Source organism: Cibotium barometz, chromosome 13, assembly GCF_041138505.1.
Source record: "Cibotium barometz isolate CiBa-2024 chromosome 13, ASM4113850v1, whole genome shotgun sequence".
Lineage (NCBI taxonomy): Eukaryota > Viridiplantae > Streptophyta > Polypodiopsida > Cyatheales > Cibotiaceae > Cibotium > Cibotium barometz.
Window position 1 is genome coordinate 6512145 of NC_141058.1, and position 21650 is coordinate 6533794.

General features: G+C 46.4%; 1 protein-coding gene across 1 annotated transcript in view; it reads right to left on the minus strand.

The window, feature by feature from the left end:
• LOC147632316 (Protein-tyrosine phosphatase-like, PTPLA) overlaps positions 1-15309 on the minus strand; it is a 28273-nt gene extending 12964 nt beyond the window's left edge. Inside the window, exons 1-4 of the mRNA XM_086807146.1 lie at positions 15088-15309; positions 14899-14984; positions 14770-14817; positions 14585-14673 (exon numbers count right to left, since the gene is read on the minus strand). Coding sequence (XP_086663272.1) covers positions 14585-14673; positions 14770-14817; positions 14899-14984; positions 15088-15152 — 288 coding nt within the window. The 5' untranslated portion in view covers positions 15153-15309. The remainder of the gene's footprint in view (positions 1-14584; positions 14674-14769; positions 14818-14898; positions 14985-15087) is intronic.
• Positions 15310-21650: the final 6341 nt, after the last annotated feature.

Here is a 21650-nt window from a genome sequence, read left to right on the forward strand (position 1 = left end):
GGTGACATACGGCTGGTCATGCACGTGCTTCTTATGTAATGAAAGATGGCTATTTTATGAAAGATAACTCTACCTATGTGTCGTCTCAAACACGAGGCATAAAATTTTGAACAAATATCATGCTCCTTCCTATGCTAGTATGTAGAACACAGAGAAATGTTGCATACCACTCAAATGATTGACATGCATTTCTTTTGACCAAGCATGAGAAGACACAAGAGCTTATGTACGTACATGTCTCACTTGATAAAAGGCAAAATTTGATAGGCAAAAGACTCTTGGTTTGCTTCAGTCTTTGCCAGTTTTGAACGAGCCATGGGAAAGCATTGCCATGGATTTTATCATGGATTTGCCTTGTACATAGTATGACAATGATGCGATATGGAGAATTGCGGACAATTTTAGCAAGCAAGCTCATTTCTTGCCTATCAAGAGAACCATAAAGACTGCGCATATGGTGAAAATCTTTGTATCATAGGTCTTTAAGCATCATGGGATGCCTGAATCTATTGTGGGATACAGAGATCCGAGAACAAGGAGTCTTTTTTGGAGAGCTCTCTTTGACAATATGAGCACTAAGTTGATTTTTTTGTCAACTTATCATTCTCAAACCGATGGATAAAGTGAATGCTATGTGGGAGATCAAAAGACTTCTTCGAAGAAGTACCTGCCTTGTTACGTACCTAGTACTAATCCTTAGGATTGGTGGCCTAATCCGATAGGGTTAGTGGAGCTTTGGGATCAAGAGGAAGCATGCTAACACGGGTGGCTAAGGTTATTATTAATAAATCCATGTGTACTGGCTATTTATAACAGTTTGTTTCTTTATAGCAGCAGAGTGGGCACTCTATAAGTGAAACATGGGTTATTATTGTCATAACCTCACTATTGGTCAGAGTTCGACCAAGACTCCGGCTACACGTGAGGCATAGCATAGGTTGGCATGTCGAAGGATTAACATGGATTTGTGGGTGTCAAACCTTAGTCCCTGGCTTGATGGTTTGAAGCATAGAACCTACGGTTGGGAGGTGAGATAGCCTACACCTCTCGTAGGGGGTTAGTACTAATCACTCATGTTTTGCGTTTATGACGACATTGGGGTTGTAACACTGCCACTTATGGGAAATCTCAGACAATCCATATCAGGAGGTTGAAGCACTGCAATTTGTATGAGCTATCTCTTCATCTAAGGACACCATTAGATTAACAAATTTGAAGAGCAGAGGGGTTTCAGAATAGTAAGCGAGCGTTGGAGCTTCCCCCGCTAGCGCACTTGCTGTCTTCGCCTTCGCCTTGTTCCCTTTCTCTACCCTTGCCTTCGCCCTACTCCCTCTCTTTGCTTGGTTTCGCTCCTAGCTCCCGTCCTACGCTTTCTCCTCTTCTGGTTGTTGATCCCCCGCCTTAGCCCTTCCTAGCCTGTGCCTCGGTTCAGCCGGCCTTTGGGTTCGCCTGGCTCTCGCCCGCCTCGTCCCTCGTCGATTTGAGTTCCCGTCTTCCCACTCCTTCCGGTCTACCCCACCTCCTAATTGGCCCCTTTTCTTTTTGCCAGTCCCTCTTCCGCCTTGCCTTCCTTGCCTTTTTGCCCCTTCAGTCAGCACACACACCCTCCCCTTCCCCTCCGTTGAGCTCCTTCCGTTGCCCTAGCCCTTTCCTCTCCCTCGTGAGGTGTTTTAGCTTTCGGGTTGTTCTTTCTCTTTGGCGAGTGTGTCAGCATCTTTTGGTCTTCGCACCTTGAGGACGACTCCATGGCAGACACTCCGTCATCCCCAACTGAGGCTTCCGTCCCTTGCCTTCCCTTCTCAAAAGAGGACCTCCCGCTCCTCGCTTTGACTGTTGCCTCCCTAGAGGCCTCCACCTTGGTCTGCATGTGCCATGATTGTGGGTAGCCGATCGGCACGTGGACAGCTTAGGGATCTTTTGCCAAGCAAGCCTTATCAGCGAGCTTGGAAAAATCACTAATATTCATCCTTTGGGACGTGGGTAAGTTTTATTCGCCTGCTGCATCGACAGAGTCATGCTGCTGAGCCAGGTCGCATTGTGTATTGCCCATAACTTTTTTGCGAGGTGGCAGCACGACTTCGACCCAACGTCCACTACTCTGATTGGTGTCTTAGGCTTTCTCGTGACAGTTTGCTTTCTTGGTCTCACGATGGAATACCTTCCTCTCCTCTCAAGTGGTGTTATTGGGAGAGTGATGGACCCCCCTCCCCCCCCCCCAAACTGCGGCTTCAATTCTAGCTTGGGCGGCCAAGATTCCATCTCTTCGTATCTGCATATGCCATAACTCCCCCCCCCCAAACTGCCGCTTCAGTTCTAGCTTGGGCGGCCAAGATTCCATCTCTTCGTATCTACATATGCCATAACCTCTTTAGAGTCAGTTCCTCATATCATATTCTTGCCTTCAGTGAGCTGCTATTTTGCAGAGAGTTGAGTTCTCTGGTCTCCCCGACCAATACTTCCTTTGCCGGTAGATGGGACACCTTGCTAGAGCTCGTCTCCGCCGTCAGTCCAGGAGGGCGCCTCCAATGGTCCCCCCCTGCCTCTCCTCGCGTTCTCAGTTTAGTTTCTCATCAGGGGGGAGGAGGGGATCCCGGCACCTAGGCATCAGAGCACTAGGGTCCGGCCTCCAAGGATCTCGGTGCAGGAGAGTGGTAGATTGGTCGTCTGAGGCGAAACCATGGTCGGGACTTCCAAAGCAGAGCGGTGCCACCAAGCGCGCCAGTCTGGCAGGCCAAAGGAGGATACAGTTTTGTCAGAAAACCCTTACGAGCACTTATCTCATCATCTCATCAGCCCCACCCCCCCCCCTTCGGTACCTTCGAGGAACCTACCGCAAGCTCCCCCCCTTCTTGGAGGTTGTTGCCTTGTCATGATCCCGCTCTAGGCATCCATATTGCCTCGCGAGGCGAGGCTCTTTGACCCTTCAGAGCCTTTGATGGGCCAGACCTCGCAGCCCCTACCCCCCTCCTCCCCTGGAGGTGAATCCTTCTTCCTTGGACCTCCCTCCTCATTCCTCTGTTAGCAGTCATCTCCTATCTGTATATTTACACCAGGGCCTCTGTTGTGGGTGTGCCCGCCCAATTTAGGTGTTTTCTCATTTTTCCCCACTCTCCATATTTTTTTCCATTTTTTTCCCTATTTTTACCAGGTGTGGGAGGCTGTCCTGTGCATGTCGGCTACCTCTGTGTGCTGGCCGAGACATGGCCGGCTGGTTCTATTGCTCCCCGATCCTCTGTATGCTGGCCGACTGATGGTGGAGCAGGTCGTGAGTCTTATGCTGCTGTCGGCTGTCTTTATAGCAGGCCGACTGGCTGTAGGGGCCATATAAAATGGCCCCTTGCCCCCACACACATTGTATTCAGTCTCCAGGATTTTCTTGTGTATATAGCAGAGTCACACACCTCTCTCTCTCTCCCCCTCTCTATTGCTGTGTTTTTCTGCAATGCACTTGCTCTTGTGTTTTCAGATCTTGTCTTCATCTCCGCTGCATATTCTGGCATGGTATCAGAGCTCTAGGCTCTTGGAAGATCTTGGGAACTGTGTGAGCAAGAGGGGGGCTGTTTTGTTGCTGATTGGTGGACTGTTTTGGACCGTACGGGAAGAGGATAAGCAAGAGGAAGGCGGGCTGATTTGCTGGACAGCCACTTGCAGGTTTAGTTCTTCATTTTTTCCCAACCACCCACCCTTTTAAGTTACACCCCCGCAATGGCAAATTTACTTGAGATGGCTGAGAAGCACGTGAAGAGCCTGACACACCCCATGTTCCCAGTGGACCGTCAGTTGGACGGGAACAACTACGGAATATGGAAGATAATGATGGAATCTGTTTTGGAGTCTTACGACCTTGCTGATTTCATTGTTGTTGGGGTTCCACGGCCGGAGTTAGAGGAAGGGGAGTTACCCTCGATTCGGAAGGAACGTGAGGCACAGGCACAGGCACAGTTATGGGATCGTGTCAATGCCAGAGTCCGTTCTTTCATTTTCCTCAATTGCACACCATAGGTAATCAATCATATTAAGCATATGACGCTGGGCAGAGGTATATGGCAGCATTTGGCTTCTCTCTACAACAGGGTATCGCCCATGAAGAGGATCTCCTTGGAAGTACAGATGCGGGTGATGAATCCTGCAAAGTCGTCGACGATGCGGGAGCACATCAACAAGCTGCACGCTCTTCAGCAGGAAGTTCTCTAGGCTTGGAAAGAGATCATCAGAGGATATGGCCATAACGTTGTTGTCACATCTGCCCTCTCAGTACTCAGCATTTTACTCTTCGTTGATTACCAGTGGCAGGCTCAGCACCATCACATGGGAGGAGCTTGTGCCCATGGTCTTGGACCAAGAGGAAAGATTCACGAACCCTCCACATGGCGGAGGTTCGGAGGCCTTAACTGGCCAACGGTCAAAAGGCTGTAATAACAAGGGCAAAGGGAAGGCTTCACCGGAGAAGTCTTCTGAGAAGAAGTCCAACTTAGACCGCGAGAAACTGAAGGCAGAGAGGACCTGCAATGATTTTGGTGAGAAAGGCCACTATTGGAGGCAATGTCCCAAGCGGAGCACCGAGAAGGGTGCAGAATCCTCAGCAACAACCGTGAAGACTCCAGCTTTTGTGCACCTGGAGGTTATGGACACCGATGTTTCATTTTCTTCGTGTAGGGAGGAGGTTGAAGCACTCTCCAGTACGGATTCTCGGGAGTGGATTCTAGACAGTGGTGCTTCCAGGCACATGACTCATTCCCATCAGCTTTACAGGATCTCTACAGGTATTCTGGTCACATTCTTACTGGGGATACATCCACTATCCCAGTTCACAGTGAGGGCAGGTTGGAGATAGTTCCCGATGGCAGAAGGGGGAAGCATTTCTCCCAAGTGTTGTATGTTCCATCACTTGGTTTTCATCTCTTGTCAGTGCATCAGGTTTGCAAGATTGGCATACGGGTGGAGTTTGATGAGCATTTTGTTGCTCTCTGGGACAAAGCAACAGGCTAGGTAGTTTGGGAAGGCGGAGTGGAGAATGGAGTTTACAAACTTTCAGCACTCTCTGTCCCAGGTCCTCAGTTTTGTGATGAGTGGCAGTCTGGTAATGGAGGCCCTTCACCTCAGAGCACGAGATGGATTTTCATAGAGATGCGGGCTCGTGGCTTTAGTCTAGGCATTTGAGGATAGATTTGTAGCCAGTCTCTTGCGTGCTTGGGATCATCTCAGGCCGGCCTCTGAGCAATCAACTCCAATAGCCTCCGAGGAGCGTCTCTGACAGCCTCTAATCTGGAACCCCATGGTCCGTTTGCCACATGCTTGGGGCTCGCTCGATAAAAGCTCTTCTCTTCTTACATAGATATATACCTTCATAAGGTCAGAAAAATCTAAACTTACAAATTGAGAGATTTGAGAAAGAAATAATAGTGAAGAAGGACAAAGACAAAAACAAAGCATTTGAAAGATCAAAAATAAATAAACTAACAAACCTAGCTACTAAGGAGAGGAAATCAAAAGATAATATCAAATGAAGACTTTTAATTAAGACATTAACCAAAAACAAACAAACAAACAAAAAATCCAAAAAAAATAAAAAAACAAAACAAAACAAAACAAAAAAACAAAAAACAAAAAACAAAATAGCAAAACAGAGAACTGTAAACTCTAGACCTAATGCACTAAGAGCTAGAACCAAACATTAAGCTAAACTTTTAAAAAAGACTTTGACTCAAAAGTGCAACCATTAACTCCCATGTCTGTCCGAACATGAAGTGGAGGTTCATCAACTCTATCATGCATAGCGTGGACAATAAGCTATGACATCCCTACTCACGTCATCAGTCCCCAAGAGTAGGTGCAGGTTTGTATAACGTTTGTATAAGGTTAGTCCAAAAGAACATGCTTTATATGTCATGTGCATGATAAATGCCATGGACATTCTCAGGTGCTGATCCAGAAGAGGCAGCCAGATAAAAGAGTATGAACCAGATAGAATCAAAAATTGGAGCACAAAAGGCTATGGGCAGTGTGGACTGGAGCAAGGCTTGGAGAGCAAGAGAAAAAGCCTGTCGGCTGCCCACAGATGACATAAGCTGAAGATCAGAGCCTGTCGGCTGTACCAGAGAACGTCGGCTGCAAGGAGGCGGTCCAGTACAAGGTGTGGCGCAGCACGACCGGCAAAGGAGAAGACCAAGCATCAGTCGGCCAGCTCCTGCATTATTCCGACTATAAATAGCAAGCGTGGCTCTTCATTCTAGTCATTCAGTCCTCTAGGGATTGAGTCCCCTTTGGGTCCAAGTAGGGACCAGAATTTTGGTGTTTATCACCTTTTTATGAAGACAGCCTAGGGCTGTAGCAAAGTACCCTTTTTGTACTATATGAAATATACTGAATTTTCCAGCACACCTCTCTTTCTCTACTCTCTCTCTCTCTCTATATCTGCGTTTTGCATCAGCATGTTCCCAAGAGTGTTTAGGGCTGAAAGAAGACTCCCAAAGCTTCCACATGTTACATTGGTATCAGAGCATCAGGCTCAGCAAAGCTAAACACTGATTCAATCCCAGATGATGGTGTACATGATGATGTACACGTCCAAAGTACAGGAAAGTACACGGATACGAAGCCCAAGGCAAAGAACACAGATCCTCCTCCTTGCGACGTCCCATACCACCACGAAGTTGCCCTCGCGGGCCTCGAGATCGCTGCCGGCCTCGGCTGCGTAAAGTAGGTGCACGTCTGCACTAGATCCAGGCTCCAAGACCATAGAGCTCTCACAAACTCGCGAGACTCTCTATATCCCAATAACTAACCTTGGCCTATCACTTGGAATAACAATTTGGATATGGCCTTCAGACTTTTGAAAGATAAAGTCAAGGAAGCACCTATCTTAGCATTACCCGATCCTAGTCAGCCTTATGTTCTTAAAACTGATGCCAGTGACTATGCTATCGGGGCTGCTCTATTTCAAGATCGTAGACCGGTTGCTTTTGAAAGTAAAAAGCTAGACGACACTCAATCTCGTTGGCCAACCCTTGAGAAGGAGCTTTATGCTGTGATTCATGCTCTCAAGCTTTGGAGACATTATTTATATGGCTCCAAGTTTGTGGTATTGACTGATCATCAGTCAATCAAGTATGTGTGTGACGCGGATGATTTGAGAGGAAGGAAAGCTCGTTGGGCGGAGTTAATGCAAGATTTTGATTTTGAGATCCGTTATTGGAAAGGGTACATGAATAGTGTTGCAGATGCGCTTAGTCGAATTAGAGAGGTGAATTCTTTGTCGTTCATCGAGATTTCTACTGACTTATTTCAGTCATTGAGAGGACTTTGCAGGACTGATAGTTATTTTGGTCCATTTTGGCAGAAGATCCAGGACGGGAGCTCATTGATTAACCAAGACTCGATGACTGATCGGTCTACCATTCAGGCTGTAGGAGGCCAGTGGATGATTCGGAATGGTTACTATTCCGTAATGACAAAATTTGTGTATCACAGATCCCGAACATTCGGTCCAAGATTCTTAAGGAGTGTCACGACGCCCCTTCTGTTGGACACCCTGGGGTACACAGGACACTATCGTTAGTGAAACACACTTTTTATTAGCCAAAGATGAAAGGGTATGTAGAAGATTATGTTCTCAAGTGTCAAATTTGTCAGGCAAATAAAGCTGAACGCTTTAGACAGGCTGGGTTGTTGCATCCTTTGCAAATCCCAGGTAATAAATGGGAAAGTATTTCCATGGATTTTATTACCGGATTGCCAAGAACACATTAAGGCCACGATTCTATTTGGGTTGTGGTAGATCACTTCACAAAAATGGCTAGATTTTTACCAATCCGGAAGACTATTACAGCTACGCAATTAGTACGACAGTTTATCGAGCAATTGTTTAGACTGTACAGGTTACCGCAGGACATAGTCAGTGATAGGGACTCCAGTTTATGAGTGATTTTTGGAAACTTGTTTTTGAAAAGTTGGAAACAACTTTGAATTTGAGTTCCTCCGATCATCCTCAATCTGATGGCCAGACTGAAAGAGTGAATCAGATTTTGGAGGATATGCTTCGAGCATATGTATCCAAAAGACAGAGTTCATGGAAGGATTATCTTTCTATGTTAGAATTTGCATATAACAGTACTAAGCATACGAATACAGGTTTTAGTCCTTTCATGCTTATGTATGGTTTTCAACCTAGATCACCTATTACAGTAGAATTCTCAGAACTTCAACATGATGCAGCACGTAATTTTTTGCAAGATATGCAAGAAATGTTACAAGTTGCGAAGGAATCTATTAGAAGTGCTCAAGACCGAGACAGGTTTTATTCTAATAGACATCGTTCACCCAGAGAGTTCTCTGACGGAACAATGGTATATTTGCGAGTTCCGAAAGATTCCGAGACTTTACGGACAGGTCGATCTCCGAAATTATCCCCTAGATACTGTGGACCATTTCGTATTACACGACGGATTGGTTCAGTTGCATATGAATTGGATTTGCCTTCTCATGTGAAAGTTCATCCTGTATTTCATGTCAGTAGACTTAAGGAAGTACTGGGTGGAACAGACCAGTTAGTTACTCCTCAAGAAATTATAGATGTCGAGGACATGACATTTGTTCCGCACGAACCTGAAAAGATTCTTGGATTTCGTGAAAGAAGATTGTGTAATACGCTTATCACGGAATATAAGATCAAGTGGAAGGATCATGTTGAGGAGGACGCTAAATGGGAGACATTGGCTACTCTTCAGAAAGATTACCCTGGCTTTTTAGTGAGCTCAGGAGTGAGCTCTTAGAGGAAGGGGAGTATGTCATGTGCACAGTGTGTATCTACCATGTGCTACACGCACGCAAGACTAGTTTCGAGGCTTGGGGAAGCTTGGAACTAGGCAGGCTGATTGGCGAGCTGAGTAAGGGAAAGACTAACGGGCGGGCACCCAAGTATGGACGGGCGGGCGCCCAAGTGTGGACGCCCGATGACCGGCCAAGAACCTATAAAAGGGTGGCCAAGGTTAGTTATTGGGATATAGAGAGTCTCGCGAGTTTGTGAGAGCTCTATGGTCTTGGAGCCTAGATCTAGTGCAAACGTGCATCTGCTTTACGCAGCCGAGGCCGGCAGCAATCTCAAGGCCCGCGAGGGCAACTTCGTGGCGGTATGGGACGTCGCGAGGAGGAGATTGGTCGGTACGTCAACCTAGTTAGCTCAGCTCGTGGCTCGGTGAGGATAGCCAAGACTGTGGGCTTGCCTACCGCTGTCATGGTTGGGAGGTGAGTCAAGCCTGCACCCCCTTGTTGTTTGTTTGTTTGTTTGCAGGTTTCGAGTCTCGTCTCAGGATCACGAGGAGATCCAGTGGGGTCGTGACGGCTCCGAGGAGGTTTGTTGGTGGTGTTCCACAAAGCCAGAGGGGATGGCAGTCTTGTGAGCCAGATAGGTTCCCAGGCAACGGTCCCAAGGGAGGTTTACCGTCCAAGGGGTGATGTGAGAGTGCCAGACTCATTTCTCATGCCCCTATCTAACTTTGGATTGTGGATCTAGAATTATGGCTTTAATGCTGAAATTATGTGATACTACTGATGGGCAGTGGATCTGCTATACTTGAAGAATATTTCAGTGGTATCAAGCCTATACAGTTGTGGACAATTGTCTTATAAGACGGAAGGGATGTCACCAATTTGGTCCCCTCACCAATCTTGAACAGTGTTTTTCACGCTATCCAGAACCAAGGTGTGAACGGGGATTTTCCACAATAGAAAGCTGATGCATTCACTGGCATATTTTGGCCTCAAGTGTTGGCTACAGAGCATGAGCAACATGGGATATTATTTGCTGATGTGACTTATAAGGTTTATAAGTCAACAGGTTCATACATCATTAAAGTTTGACCGGACCTATTATTATTTGGGCGTGGATTTGTGGACATGCGGGACAGCTTGTGGCCCAAAAAGTCAATAAAAGCCAAGAGCCCACCTTTCATGAGATATTTTTTTAGTCTGGACCCTAAAGATGGCAAGTTTGGTCATTATAGAGTTTTTGGCTAAAGAAAGCTAAAGCTTGGATATTTTTAGCAAAGCAAAGCTACTTTTGGAAAAAGGAAAAGCATTAGTTTAAAGCTAGCTGACTCAGCTAAAAGGGGAAGGGGCTGCTCTTTTGGAAGGGATGCGCACAGGACATAGGCGGGCTGCACCAAGTTCTCTCTCTCACTTCTCTCGCCTTCGAACAGGTCAGTTTTTTGTTGATCGCCCTCCGCCTCGCCAACAGTAGGCTGGTTTACTCCCTCTCTCGACTGGTGCTCTCAGGCTGGTCATATAGCTGCGAGTTCTTTCTTTACTGGCTGCTCTCCAAAACCGGTCGTACAGCTGCGTTCTCTCTCAATACTGGCCGTACAGCAGCGAGCTGTCTCCTGGGCTCTTTTGTATGGAGCAGACCATACAGCAGCTGATAGTCGGGTTGCTCTCTTTGGTGGTTTGTACCGGCTGGCTACAGAGTGTTTCTCCTCTCTCCTGCCCTCAGAACAGGCTGTAAAAAGTGGGCTGCTGTGGGGCAGAATTGGGGTTGTTTATGGTTGTGTATGGGACTTTTATAGAGTTGTTTTCCATGGACTGATTTGGCTCGGTGACATAGCTATCCTGGAGATTTCATGGACTGCTTTATGGTGCAGATTTAGGACATGTGGTACAATTGTTTTACACGGAGCAGATCTGGCCTGAGCACATAGCAAAAGACTAGGGCTTTTAGCTTTGTGAAGAAAACTTGCACATAGTCTCATGTGTGCTTTGTGGAAAGCTGCCCAGGATACATGTGGAAAAATCTGGTGCTGATTGCACTTGCACCTTGGTTTGTTTGTATTAGTTTATTCATTGGAATAAAGAAGTCCCTAGGGGGGGGCGGCCGTTCAGGCTCAGTGCAATGTCCTTTTCGGTGTTGTATTTTGCTATTATTTCCGCTGTGTTTTTATACCACTGTTTAGCATTTGACGTGTCTATTTAGTGCTCCACGTGCCCATCTAGTCACATGGTATGCCGGCCTATTATGAGATGAACTGCCTCGCACCAGATCAACACTATGATCCTCTAGCCAATGGGGGAGGCATTTCACTCAGCACTACATCTCTATACTCACTTAGAAAACTCAACCTATCACAAGTAAACCCTTCTCTTATAGTTCACTAACCTACTTCATAATCTCCTCTTATTGGCAAGCACTTACACGGTATGCTAGCCTATTAGGAGATGGACTACCTGACACCAAATCAATACAATGATCCTCCAGCTGCGCGAGAGACATTTCATTCAACAATGCATCTCCAAAGGAATCTCTATACTCACTTAGAAAATTCAACCTATCAACATGCATTGTTGCACATTGCTATGTTCCATATCATCACATACAAAAACCAAGCGAGCAGAAACTCTTTTCATTGCTATATTGATTTGTACATGAGATACAACCGAGATAGTGACTCCTGAAGTGCCAGCATCTATAAGATGTTCTTGACCTTTATACATAAAAGAGATCTTATTAGTCTTGTGACTCTCCATGCTGTAGTTTTCCAAGTAATACATCACATCCAAAAAGAGACACAATAAGAAAGTTTGTGTGGTTGTGATAGCCTTGAATGTGAATTCGTAACTTTCCAAACCTACCCCTCTTCAATACTCTTGTTGTGATCCTCACTAATGTCAAGACATAAAGCTCCAGTTCCTTCCTTAAAGGAGCCAAAACATGAGTCGGTTCCCTGCGGTGTACCTAGAAGTGAGATGCGGTACCATGTGGAGTAGAGGCATGGCGAGAGGTTACTGACACTTCTTCCCTCTCTTGACGGACTACAAATTTCAGCTTTGCGAAAGCGGGTCCAGGAGGGTTTGAACGAGGTGGCTTCTTGAACATAAGCTTACCCTCTCTTCCCTCTACTACATCACCTTGATCAAAGAGGTGGCTTCTTATACATAAGCTCACCCTCTCTTCCCTCCGCTACATCACCTTGATCAAAGAGAAAAGAGTGTGCCATCTCTCTTGATTCGATACCCAATTTTAACGCAACAATTTCCAATGCATGATTCACAAAAGTTGAATGCCTTTGTGCATCCAATACCTGATTAACTTCTCCATCTTCATGCAAACTCTTCAATTGGACATCTTTCTCACCTAGTTGCCTCTTGGGATTTTCCATCTCAGCATGCATAGCATCAAGCTCATTAGTGTCTTGCACCTTCCCTTTGTTATGTGTCTCTCATTTACATTGTCACCAAGGTCTTTTACTTTACCCGGGATGGCTTTCTCTCATGTGCATAATTCACCTCGGAATACATGAGATACAGTTTCATAGTATTCATCACCTCCATAAGTTCCATGGTGTACATCTTCTGCAACCTATTCTCCACGAGCTTGCCTTCTTGAATATGCATTCACTCCACTGCTTGTATGGCTCGCCATAATGTTTAAACGCACTAACAGCTAGTGTATGCAAGATAGGATCGTCTTCCACATAGAAAGGAGGAAGATCCAAGGCTCTAATACCGATGTAATTGCCCCAAACGGGGTTCAACACAATCTTAACAAATACTTCAACTATTAATACTATTAAACAACATGAAATGGCACCAAAACCAAACAAGATAGCAATACTAAAATTTAAAGGACACTAGCAATAGGACTAGAAAGGGTGGATCCCCCTTGTAATATGATTACATCACCAAGGATTCCTCAAGATACAAGCTTCATGGCATCACATGCCAGATTTCCAATGAAAAAACCACTTTGCAAACATGATTTGTCGAAGTAAGAGTTGATTCAACAGCTTTTGTGGCGAAGAACCTCACTCTCCAATCCCCAATATCTTACCACACGTAGCTATGCTTCACTCGCATCCATACACACACATGACCTTAATGGTCAAGCACACGGATGTAGAGTACATTAAAAGAACTTAGAGAAGCTCTTACCAATGAATTTACTAAAATTTGTAAGTAGAAAATCAGCTTTAGGTCGAATTATCGGCTATAGAGACTGAACCAAGGTTAGAGAAGCAAGAAAGCACGCTAAAAGGCATGTATATGGACTGGTTTTGCTGAAAATGTTCCTCTTCTACCTCCTCTTCAAAAAACGCCAATTGCGAGAGAGAGAGAGAGAGAGAGAGAGAGAGAGAGAGAGAGAGAGAGAGCATTTCCATACATAGAGAGGTGGCCCATACTACTTGTCTACAGCCCACAAGCAAGGTCAAAATACAGGTTCACGTGCATGGTTCATGGGACGGCGTCTTCTCCCCATAAATTAGACACACATCTTGCAAGCCGTAACGTAAAACATTTCCCACGAAAACAGTTTCAAGCATGCAAGTATACCATGCACAAGAATGTGTTGGACAATCTCCCTTTCATGTAACTTGTAACAGGCAGTCATTCCAAGCGTAGACATTATGTCTGCACGCCAATCAAAATACCGTAATCTAGATATGGGCGTGGACCAAAGTCCCCCATATCCAGCCTACGTAAACCCACTTACTTCATCAGTGCCCAAGAGTAGTGCATGTTCATGTACCTTACATTTATGTTATTTTATTTTTCAAAACTATTATGGTCGTTCACAAACCCAGCTGTTCTACTAGCTCCAGCTGCTGACATGTCATTTTTTTGTCACATACCCTGCATACCCAAAAAATGGCTTTCCGGCAGGTCGTGTTGTGCTGGCCAGCCATGACTACTCATGTCACTGGTTTGCAGATAAGGAATGTCATGCAATTCAAAATTTTGCTTACATGTCAGAATATGACTTCAGAATTTGCAGGACCCATTCTAGAATCTGCAGAGTTGTGAGGTTTGTGTCGCCCATCAAGCTGGACTCCACTGGCGGGCTCCTCCTCCCCATAACCATGACAGAGTAGGGAAAGGCCAGCAACTGGCCTTTCTCTGGAGGAATCCCAGCAAGTGGCGGGAGCCGCGAGCTGGTTTTCGAGTGGGAAGGCCAGCAACTGGCCTTTCCCGGCTGTCATTGCCACCGGGAGAAGAGACTACGAGGAGATCGCACGTATGACAGCCATCCTGAAGATCGTGCATTCTTGTGACACGTCAGTACTCTGCAGAAGAGATCGCGCGTTCTTGTGACATGTCAGCATTCTGCAGAATCCATTCTGCCTGCTGGGTTGGCAGAAATCTGGGACCATTCTGCAAAATAAAGCATGCTGAATATACGGCCTGGATGGCGCCTCCCTCGACCAGCGGCCATGACGAGAGAGGGAATGGCCACAGGGGAGCCAGTTTCCCAGCAAACGGCAAGCAGCTGCCGCTGGAAGCCGTTTCTAGAAACGTCACACAGTTAGGCAGCGGGCACTCAGAGGAGGATGTTGACACGCAGCGAGCATTCCAAGGCTAAAAGCAACGTGCAGGGGAACCAAAAGGTAACGCGTCAGATTCCATAAAGAAACGGCTTGACCTGGGTCCTGCAGAATCGGTGACGGATATTCCGCAGGTGAAACTACCCTGACGTTAGGGAACGGTCTCCCGCTGGCGGTTCCCTCTCTTCCGAAACCCTTAAGAGTTACATTCAGAATCAAACGAGAAATATAAAACCTGAGAGAGAGAGAGAGAGAGAGAGAGAGAGAGAGGAGTAGACCTGTTTGACGTTGCAGACAACAGCGGCAATCCAGTGGTACCGACCTCCCCATTGCAGTAAGGCGGGAAGCACCTTGCTGGGAACGATGCCTATATAATCGAATGGACAGCACAAGAGCACGACGCTCAAAAGGGAAACGACTTTGTAGAAACTTATCGAGCAAGGAGGTGGGGAGAAGACGTTACCTAAGACGGCATGCACAACCTCCAGGAATGCTGCTAGTTGCAGAAGGCCTGTGATTAGAGAGGGGGACAGGTCAGAAGAAATATCATGGTTAGGGAGAGATCAATTGATTTGGGTCAAGAGACACGTACGAACGAGGTCCCCCGCAGCATCAAAGGCTCCGTCGATGGACTGCTTGCGCGCGGCCTGCTGCAAGATGCGCCCCAGCGCCACCGCCCTTCCATCCAAGAAAGAGTGAGGCAGAAAAACGAAGAGTATGAGTAACTCCACTGGAATTAAGAGAAATGTCGGGAAGGAGAAGAAGGAGGGACGGTATTTACCAGCCAAATGCCTGCGCAAAATTGTAAGCCGTGAGGTAGAGCACGACTATGCTGCTACGCGCCATCCTTACCTCCGCAACAGACGTTTCAAGAACCGCCCGGTGCTCAACAGTCACCCTCCCTTCTGCAGCACAGAGCCCATGGTTACTGTATGCCTATAGTTTGGGAGGCCAAGATGACCTTTTTTCGTCATCTTGGGTATCGCATTAACTAAACGCGGACATTAATGCCCAAGGCCAGCCTCGTCTATAAAAGGCAGGGTGCATTGGTGTGACATTTATGATTATTAATCAGTTTGGGGTTCTGTCAAGATTATCAGCATGATTAGCGGAGGATTAGCGGAGGAAGTCCTGGAAATCCCTGTTCACAGACCGTCCTTTGCCACAGGCCGATTCTTTTTCCTTTTTGAATTGACGGTGTAGCCTGCATGGCTGCGCTTTCCTCAGCCTAACACGTGGCAGATGCATGCTCTTTCGACGCCCTCGTTGCTACAGTGCAACACACCGATTCGTCCGGTCGACCTCATCGGTGCTGCTCCTTCTCCTTTGTGCTTTCCCTCTCCACCTCCTGTAGTACTCGAAGCATTCCATGGCCTGCCCAAGGAAGCTGCTCTCAAGATTCATGGTTCTGTCTCCAGTCCAGCCCTGAATCTCCCTCCTTCGCTTGGCGGATGCCCACGGTCCTCCTTCCTCTGATCGTCTCTGTAGCGGTGGCCTGCTGGAGCAGGCACAGGAGGCTCACATGGTGGAGGTAAGCCCTCGGTCACTCTTCCTTCTTCTCAAATCAGAAGGATCCAGCAAGATCTAGAAAACAGGGCTCTTATCGGACTGCTGGAGGGTCCTAGACCCCCAGCAGAGTCTATCAGAAGCTGGATTCGACTCCAGTGGGGTGCGATTGGTGCTGAAGTGGAGACCATCCAGGCTCTCCCTAAAAACCATTATCTGTTTGTTTTCAAGCTCCCGCAAATGGCGTTTGATGTCCTCAGCAGAGGCCAATGGCTCATCCGTAATTCCCCCCTCAGTCTTTTTCGCTGGAACAAAGACTTCAATCCCGAAGCCTCTGCCTTGGTTAACTACCCTATCTGGGTAGAGTTTCCTAATCTGCCCCTCCACTACCATAATCACCTCGGAGTCATTGGCTCTAAGCTGGGGAAAGTTCTGGGAGGAAAACCCCGCTCTGATTATGTGCCTTCATGAGAACTTGAGGGTGCCTTCATGGCACCCTCAAGTTCTCATAGAAATGGATATATCTATGGATCTCCCCTCAGCTTATCTTCACCGACGATGGTGAACACCTTGAGCAAGCCATAGTGTACAAATACCTTCCATCCGCCTGCTTTCACTGTGGTGCCAATGGGCACTTTGTCAGAAACAGCCCTCGACGTGCCTCAGACAACGCCCCTTCCCCAGCTTCTCCAGATGCCACCCCTCTTCAGCAAGCCCCTAAAGTAGCAAGAGCCACCCCCCCTAAGAGGGCGGCCAAAGAGACCTGGCAGGATCCTTCTAAGATCATGGCAAAATCTGTTAATAAATTTGCCCTCCTAGCTTCATTGCCAGAGTGGGTGGACTCTGAGGTTGAAGAGTCTCTTCTCTCTGGCTCTGATGAAGAAGCCGATGTGGGTAAATCGCTGGAAGACCAGGTCAATGAAAATGATCAAACTACAATGAGAGAACTGAATGTTAATGCACTGGCGGGAGACACCTCTGCTTATAAAGGCAAGGAAGCACAGGTGGAGGGGGATGGGCTTTCCACTCCTATGGAGATCCACAAAGACCACAAAAGACCTATGCAAGTTGCTTCACAAGCATCGCCCATGAGAGCTCAGGCCAAGAAATCCATTAAGAAGTCCCATAAATGAGGATTGTTTCTTGGAATATCAAGGGTCTGTCAGACCCCAACAAGGCCAGGAAGCTGAAACACTGGTTTCGCATTAACAAATCGGAGATAATAGCTTTTCAGGAGGTCAAAGCAACTGGTAACGATCTTTTTAGCCATCTTAATAAGGATGTCTCAGAGGATCATAGATGGTTCTCTTCGTCTCATTCTAGGGGCTCTAGAGGAGCTGTTCTGGGAGTCCCTGTCAATTGGGGTGTTTCCCCTAACTCGGTTGTTGGTGGTATGAATTGGATTTCAGCCACCAAGGTAGATAAGCCAGTCAAAATGCAGATTTGTTCCGTCTATGCAGGGGGTGCTGCTCTGCTGACAGAGCCAATCTGTGGAGTGAGCTCACGGCGGCGATGGATGGCCCAGTAGTTATTGTAGGAGATTTCAACATGGTGGAGTCCTTAGCGGATAGATACAAAGGCCTGGGCCAGGTAATCAAGGGTCTAGAGAAAGAGAGTTGGGATCAAGTCAAAGAGCTCTTTTCTTTGTGGGATTTAGGTGAGGAAGCTGAGTTCACTTGGCAGAACTACTCCTCTGGTGATAATGCCAGGAAGGCTAGATTAGATAGATGTTACGTTTCTTCGGAATTAGTCAACATCTACTCCAGGGTTAAGTCAAAACCTAAATACTCCTCCTGTTTGTCGGATCATTATCCTCTGATAGTCACCTTGGATGACAAAGCCACCAAGGTCAGGAACTCTTGGTTCCACACTGATGCTTCCCTCTTTCAGCTAAAGGTGGTGCAAAGAAGATCTTGTTCAATGCATTTAGTAAGGCTCACTCCCCTGCCGCCGCGGCCTGGTCTCAAGCCCCGAGGGAGTCCCAAAAAGCTCTCACTGGTTTTAGGAAGGAGGTGACTATCATAAGAAGGAAAAGGAGAGAAGCTACCTATCTCCAGCTTATGGAACTTGAAGCCAAGAACAATGCTGTAGCTGAGGACCAAGAGGAGATCACCAGGCTAAGAGCCCGTATTAGATCTGAGGAGGAGCTAGCCTTCAAACATGCCACGGTTTTCTTCAGAGAGTGGTGGGCTGGCAGGATCGATCGCCCATCTAAAGAAATGTTCAAGATCCTTAGGAAGAAACAACTAAGGGATCTAGTACCTCTGCTGACCACCAGTGATGGCACGGCCAGGACTGAGGAGGAAAACTGTGTGTTGGTCCGCAATCATTTTCAAAAGTTGTTCAGTACTCTGGAGCAGTCCAGTGAGATTAAGGATAATGCCTCGCGATTCGGTCAGGGAGGCTAGATCTAATGTCGTCTCAGTAGAGTTGGCAAGGCAGCTTGATGTACCTATATCAATCTCAGAAATTAAGATGGCCATTGAGAGCTTGAAACCAAACAAAACTCCGAGCTTGGATGGGATGCCGGGTGAGTTTTTCCTTGCCTTTAAAGATTGGATTGCCCCTTTCATCCAGAGAGTTTGGGAAGAATCTGTGAAGTACTCTGCTTTGCCCACCAATATTAATGCGGGACTGATAAAGTTGATCCACAAACGAGGACCTAAGGATCTCCTAGAGAACTAGAGGCCTCTGACGATGCTGAATTCTGTATACAAAGTGTTAGCCAAAGTAATAGCCTTCAGGATCACACCTAGCTTAATGAGGCACATCTCAGCAGAGCAGAAAGGTTTTATCCGTGGAAGAAGACTCATTGAAGCTGTTATTTCAATTTGGGAAGGAGTAGAGTATGCTCAGGAAAAAGGGATTGACTTTATCTTTACCAAAGTTGATTTTGACAAAGCCTATGACAAGCTGGAGTGGAGCTTTGTATTGCTCAGTCTGGAGAAGACGGGGTATGGCCAGAGCCTGATCCAGTTTGTTAAAACCCTCTTCGGCAATGCTTCAGCTAGAGTGGTGCTAAATAACTCAATGTCAGATTCTTTCCCCCTGGCCAGGTCGGTCAGATAGGGGTGTCCTCTTGCTCCACTGCTGTTTGTGTTATCTGTGGATAGTTTGAATTGTATGGTGCAAAGATCCCAGGGTAAAGGTATTCCCTTACCTAGCTCAAATGGTGTGCAGATTCTTTCTTAGTTTGCGGATGACACCAACGCGTTGCTCATCAATGACCAGAATTCTCTCTTAACTTTCTGGAAGGTGTTGGACACCTTTTGTTTAGCATCTGGCTCTAGGGTTAAACACACAAAAACTTGAATATTCTCTGCTGAAGGAAATCTCCCCATCTGGCTGGTACAGCAGGGTTGTTAGAATATTCGGGCTGGTGAAATATTTCGACTGCTAGGCATACCTATGGGTTTTGGAGCCACCCTGAAACAAAGGTGGGACTGGGTAGTTGACAAGTTCAGGGGCAAGATGAATAGATGGTTGGGTATGCAGCTTTCGTTAGCGGGTAGAGGGCTGGTAAACAATCACTTTCTAGCTGCTTACGTCCTCTTCTTCCTCACCTGTTGGAGACCCCCAAAAACACTCATCTAAAGGAAATTGAAAAATTATGTAGAAACTTCCTATGGACAGGAGACCCTTTCAGGAGAGGAGCTGCCAAAGTTAGATGGGAATTCTGCTGCCTTCCCAGGGACAAAGGGGGATTGGGGGTAGTAGATATACACGCTTGGGCTGACCGTCTTGCTGTTAAAACCATTATTAGAGCTGTCTCTCACCCCGAGGAATTCTCTTCCCTTCTGCTATTCAGAAACGTTGACCAATTCTCCCTTGAAAAATTCTCAGGTTGGAAGGATCTGCCTTGGATTACTATTTTGATAGGTCATGAAGCTGTCAAGCCTAAAGGGTCAGAGCTTCTTCGCTCTTTATGGAAAGCTTGGAACAAATTTCGTGACAAGGTAGGGGTTGTGTGGGAAAGCAGACACAGCTACTCCATTAGAGCTTCAGACTCTCTCTGGTTTCCTCTTAGTCCAGTACCTCCGGTGCCCAGCAATTCAATGCGTACTGCTCTTCGTATTCACAAGAAGGGCGTCAGATTATGGGCAGATTTGTGCCAATCTCCCTCCCATAGGTGGATGACCAATGATGAATTGATGATAAGATTCTCGCTTCTTCCTTGGGAAGTTCAGTTGGTGCGAGATCGTATCAACATCTTTCCTGAGAGTGAGGCATGGCAGCTAACAGTCTCTGAGCCCTTTTCCCTCAAAGCTCTATGCTGGAGAGGAGGTACAGCTTTCGATTACCCCCCTCGTGTGCACTTAGTGCCGTCGTCCCCGGTGCATGTGGTTCTCAACAAGAGATGGTCAGTCTTATATGACAGACGACAATGGAATTTCAAATTCCTCTCAATTTGGTCTAAAGAGATTCAGCCTAAGAAATCTGTTTTATTGTGGTTGATTATGCATAAAGCCATATGGGACAGGTGACAAGTGCAGGAAATGTGGGCTTTCAGATGGGGTATGCATTAGATGCAAACTTAGTATTGAAGATATTGGGCATTTGTTCAGAAACTGTCAGAGATCTGTTGACATCTTGTCACCGGTTTGGTTTGCTTTAGGTTGCCTGCCCTCTGCTAAACAACTACTTCTAGGGGATACTGTTGGGGTGCTCTCACGGTGCTGGGCTAAAGTCAGAGCTGAATTCCTTTGGTTGATCTGGAAAGATAGATGTGCGACTGTTTTTGAGGTTGCTTACCAGATTCCAAATCTGAGAATTCTTTTTGCTGATTTTCATGTGTAGATTTATGACTTCCACATGGTGCATACGAGACTGTATACCACGCAAGCTGCAGTACTTCATGAACCTCTAGGTCAACCAAGCAATCCGGCCCAGAATCAGCAGTATGCGCTCCAAAGGAAGGCAGATGAGGCCAATCGTTTTGTGACTTTACTGCAATCCAGAATTGAAGCTTTACGTTAAGGAATTTTGAGAATTGTAATTGTTATGCCTGTGATTCTTGGTCCCAGTGCTGTATCCCAGCCAGATTTTGTAATGTTGGTCTCTCTTAATTAATTCTTGCGCTTGTTGGTTTTTTTTTTAAAAGGTAGGGTGCATTTAAGAGTGGGGACCATTGCAAAACCAGAGAACTTTACTCTATAATGAGTGTGGGGATGTCAATGTGGATTATTGCAATAAGATCTAGAGAGTGAGTTGGAAAAAGATATGGAAGAAGCTCTCGGAGAGTCAGGTTCCAAAGAGATTTCAGGTTTTTATCTGGAAGGTTGGCATGTGGGCTCTCCCTATTGGTTCTAAACTGTTAAAAAAAAATCTCTAGTGGAGCTTTCCCCTGATGCAGAACCTCTTTACAGATAGCAGATTACCCAAATATGGACCTAGAACCAAAAGGTGGTATCTCAAGGAAAAATAGGTGGACCATACATTTGTTGGTTTTATAGAGAGCAGTGGGCACTAGACCCATAGTTAAGAACTGGTCAAAGAGAGGAAGAAAGTTGGAAAAATATGAAAAGATGCAGGGGAGAAGAGAGCTTGAGCTCTTGCAAGCACACTCACACTCACAAAACCCTAAAAGAGAACACACAAGGTGAGAGGCTGAAAATCTTCTTCTTCTTCACACAACACTCAACACACCATATACAAAGTTAAGAGTACACACCATATGAAAAGGTACTCAACCAAATACATACTAGGGTTCTCTATAGTGTGAACCCAACTAAATGAGATGGCGCTATAACTATGCCAGTCTAGAATGGCTGTCACAGCCTGTCATCCCACTGGCCGCATATCATCCATGATCTCACCAACCATGCCAGTGGTGTAAGT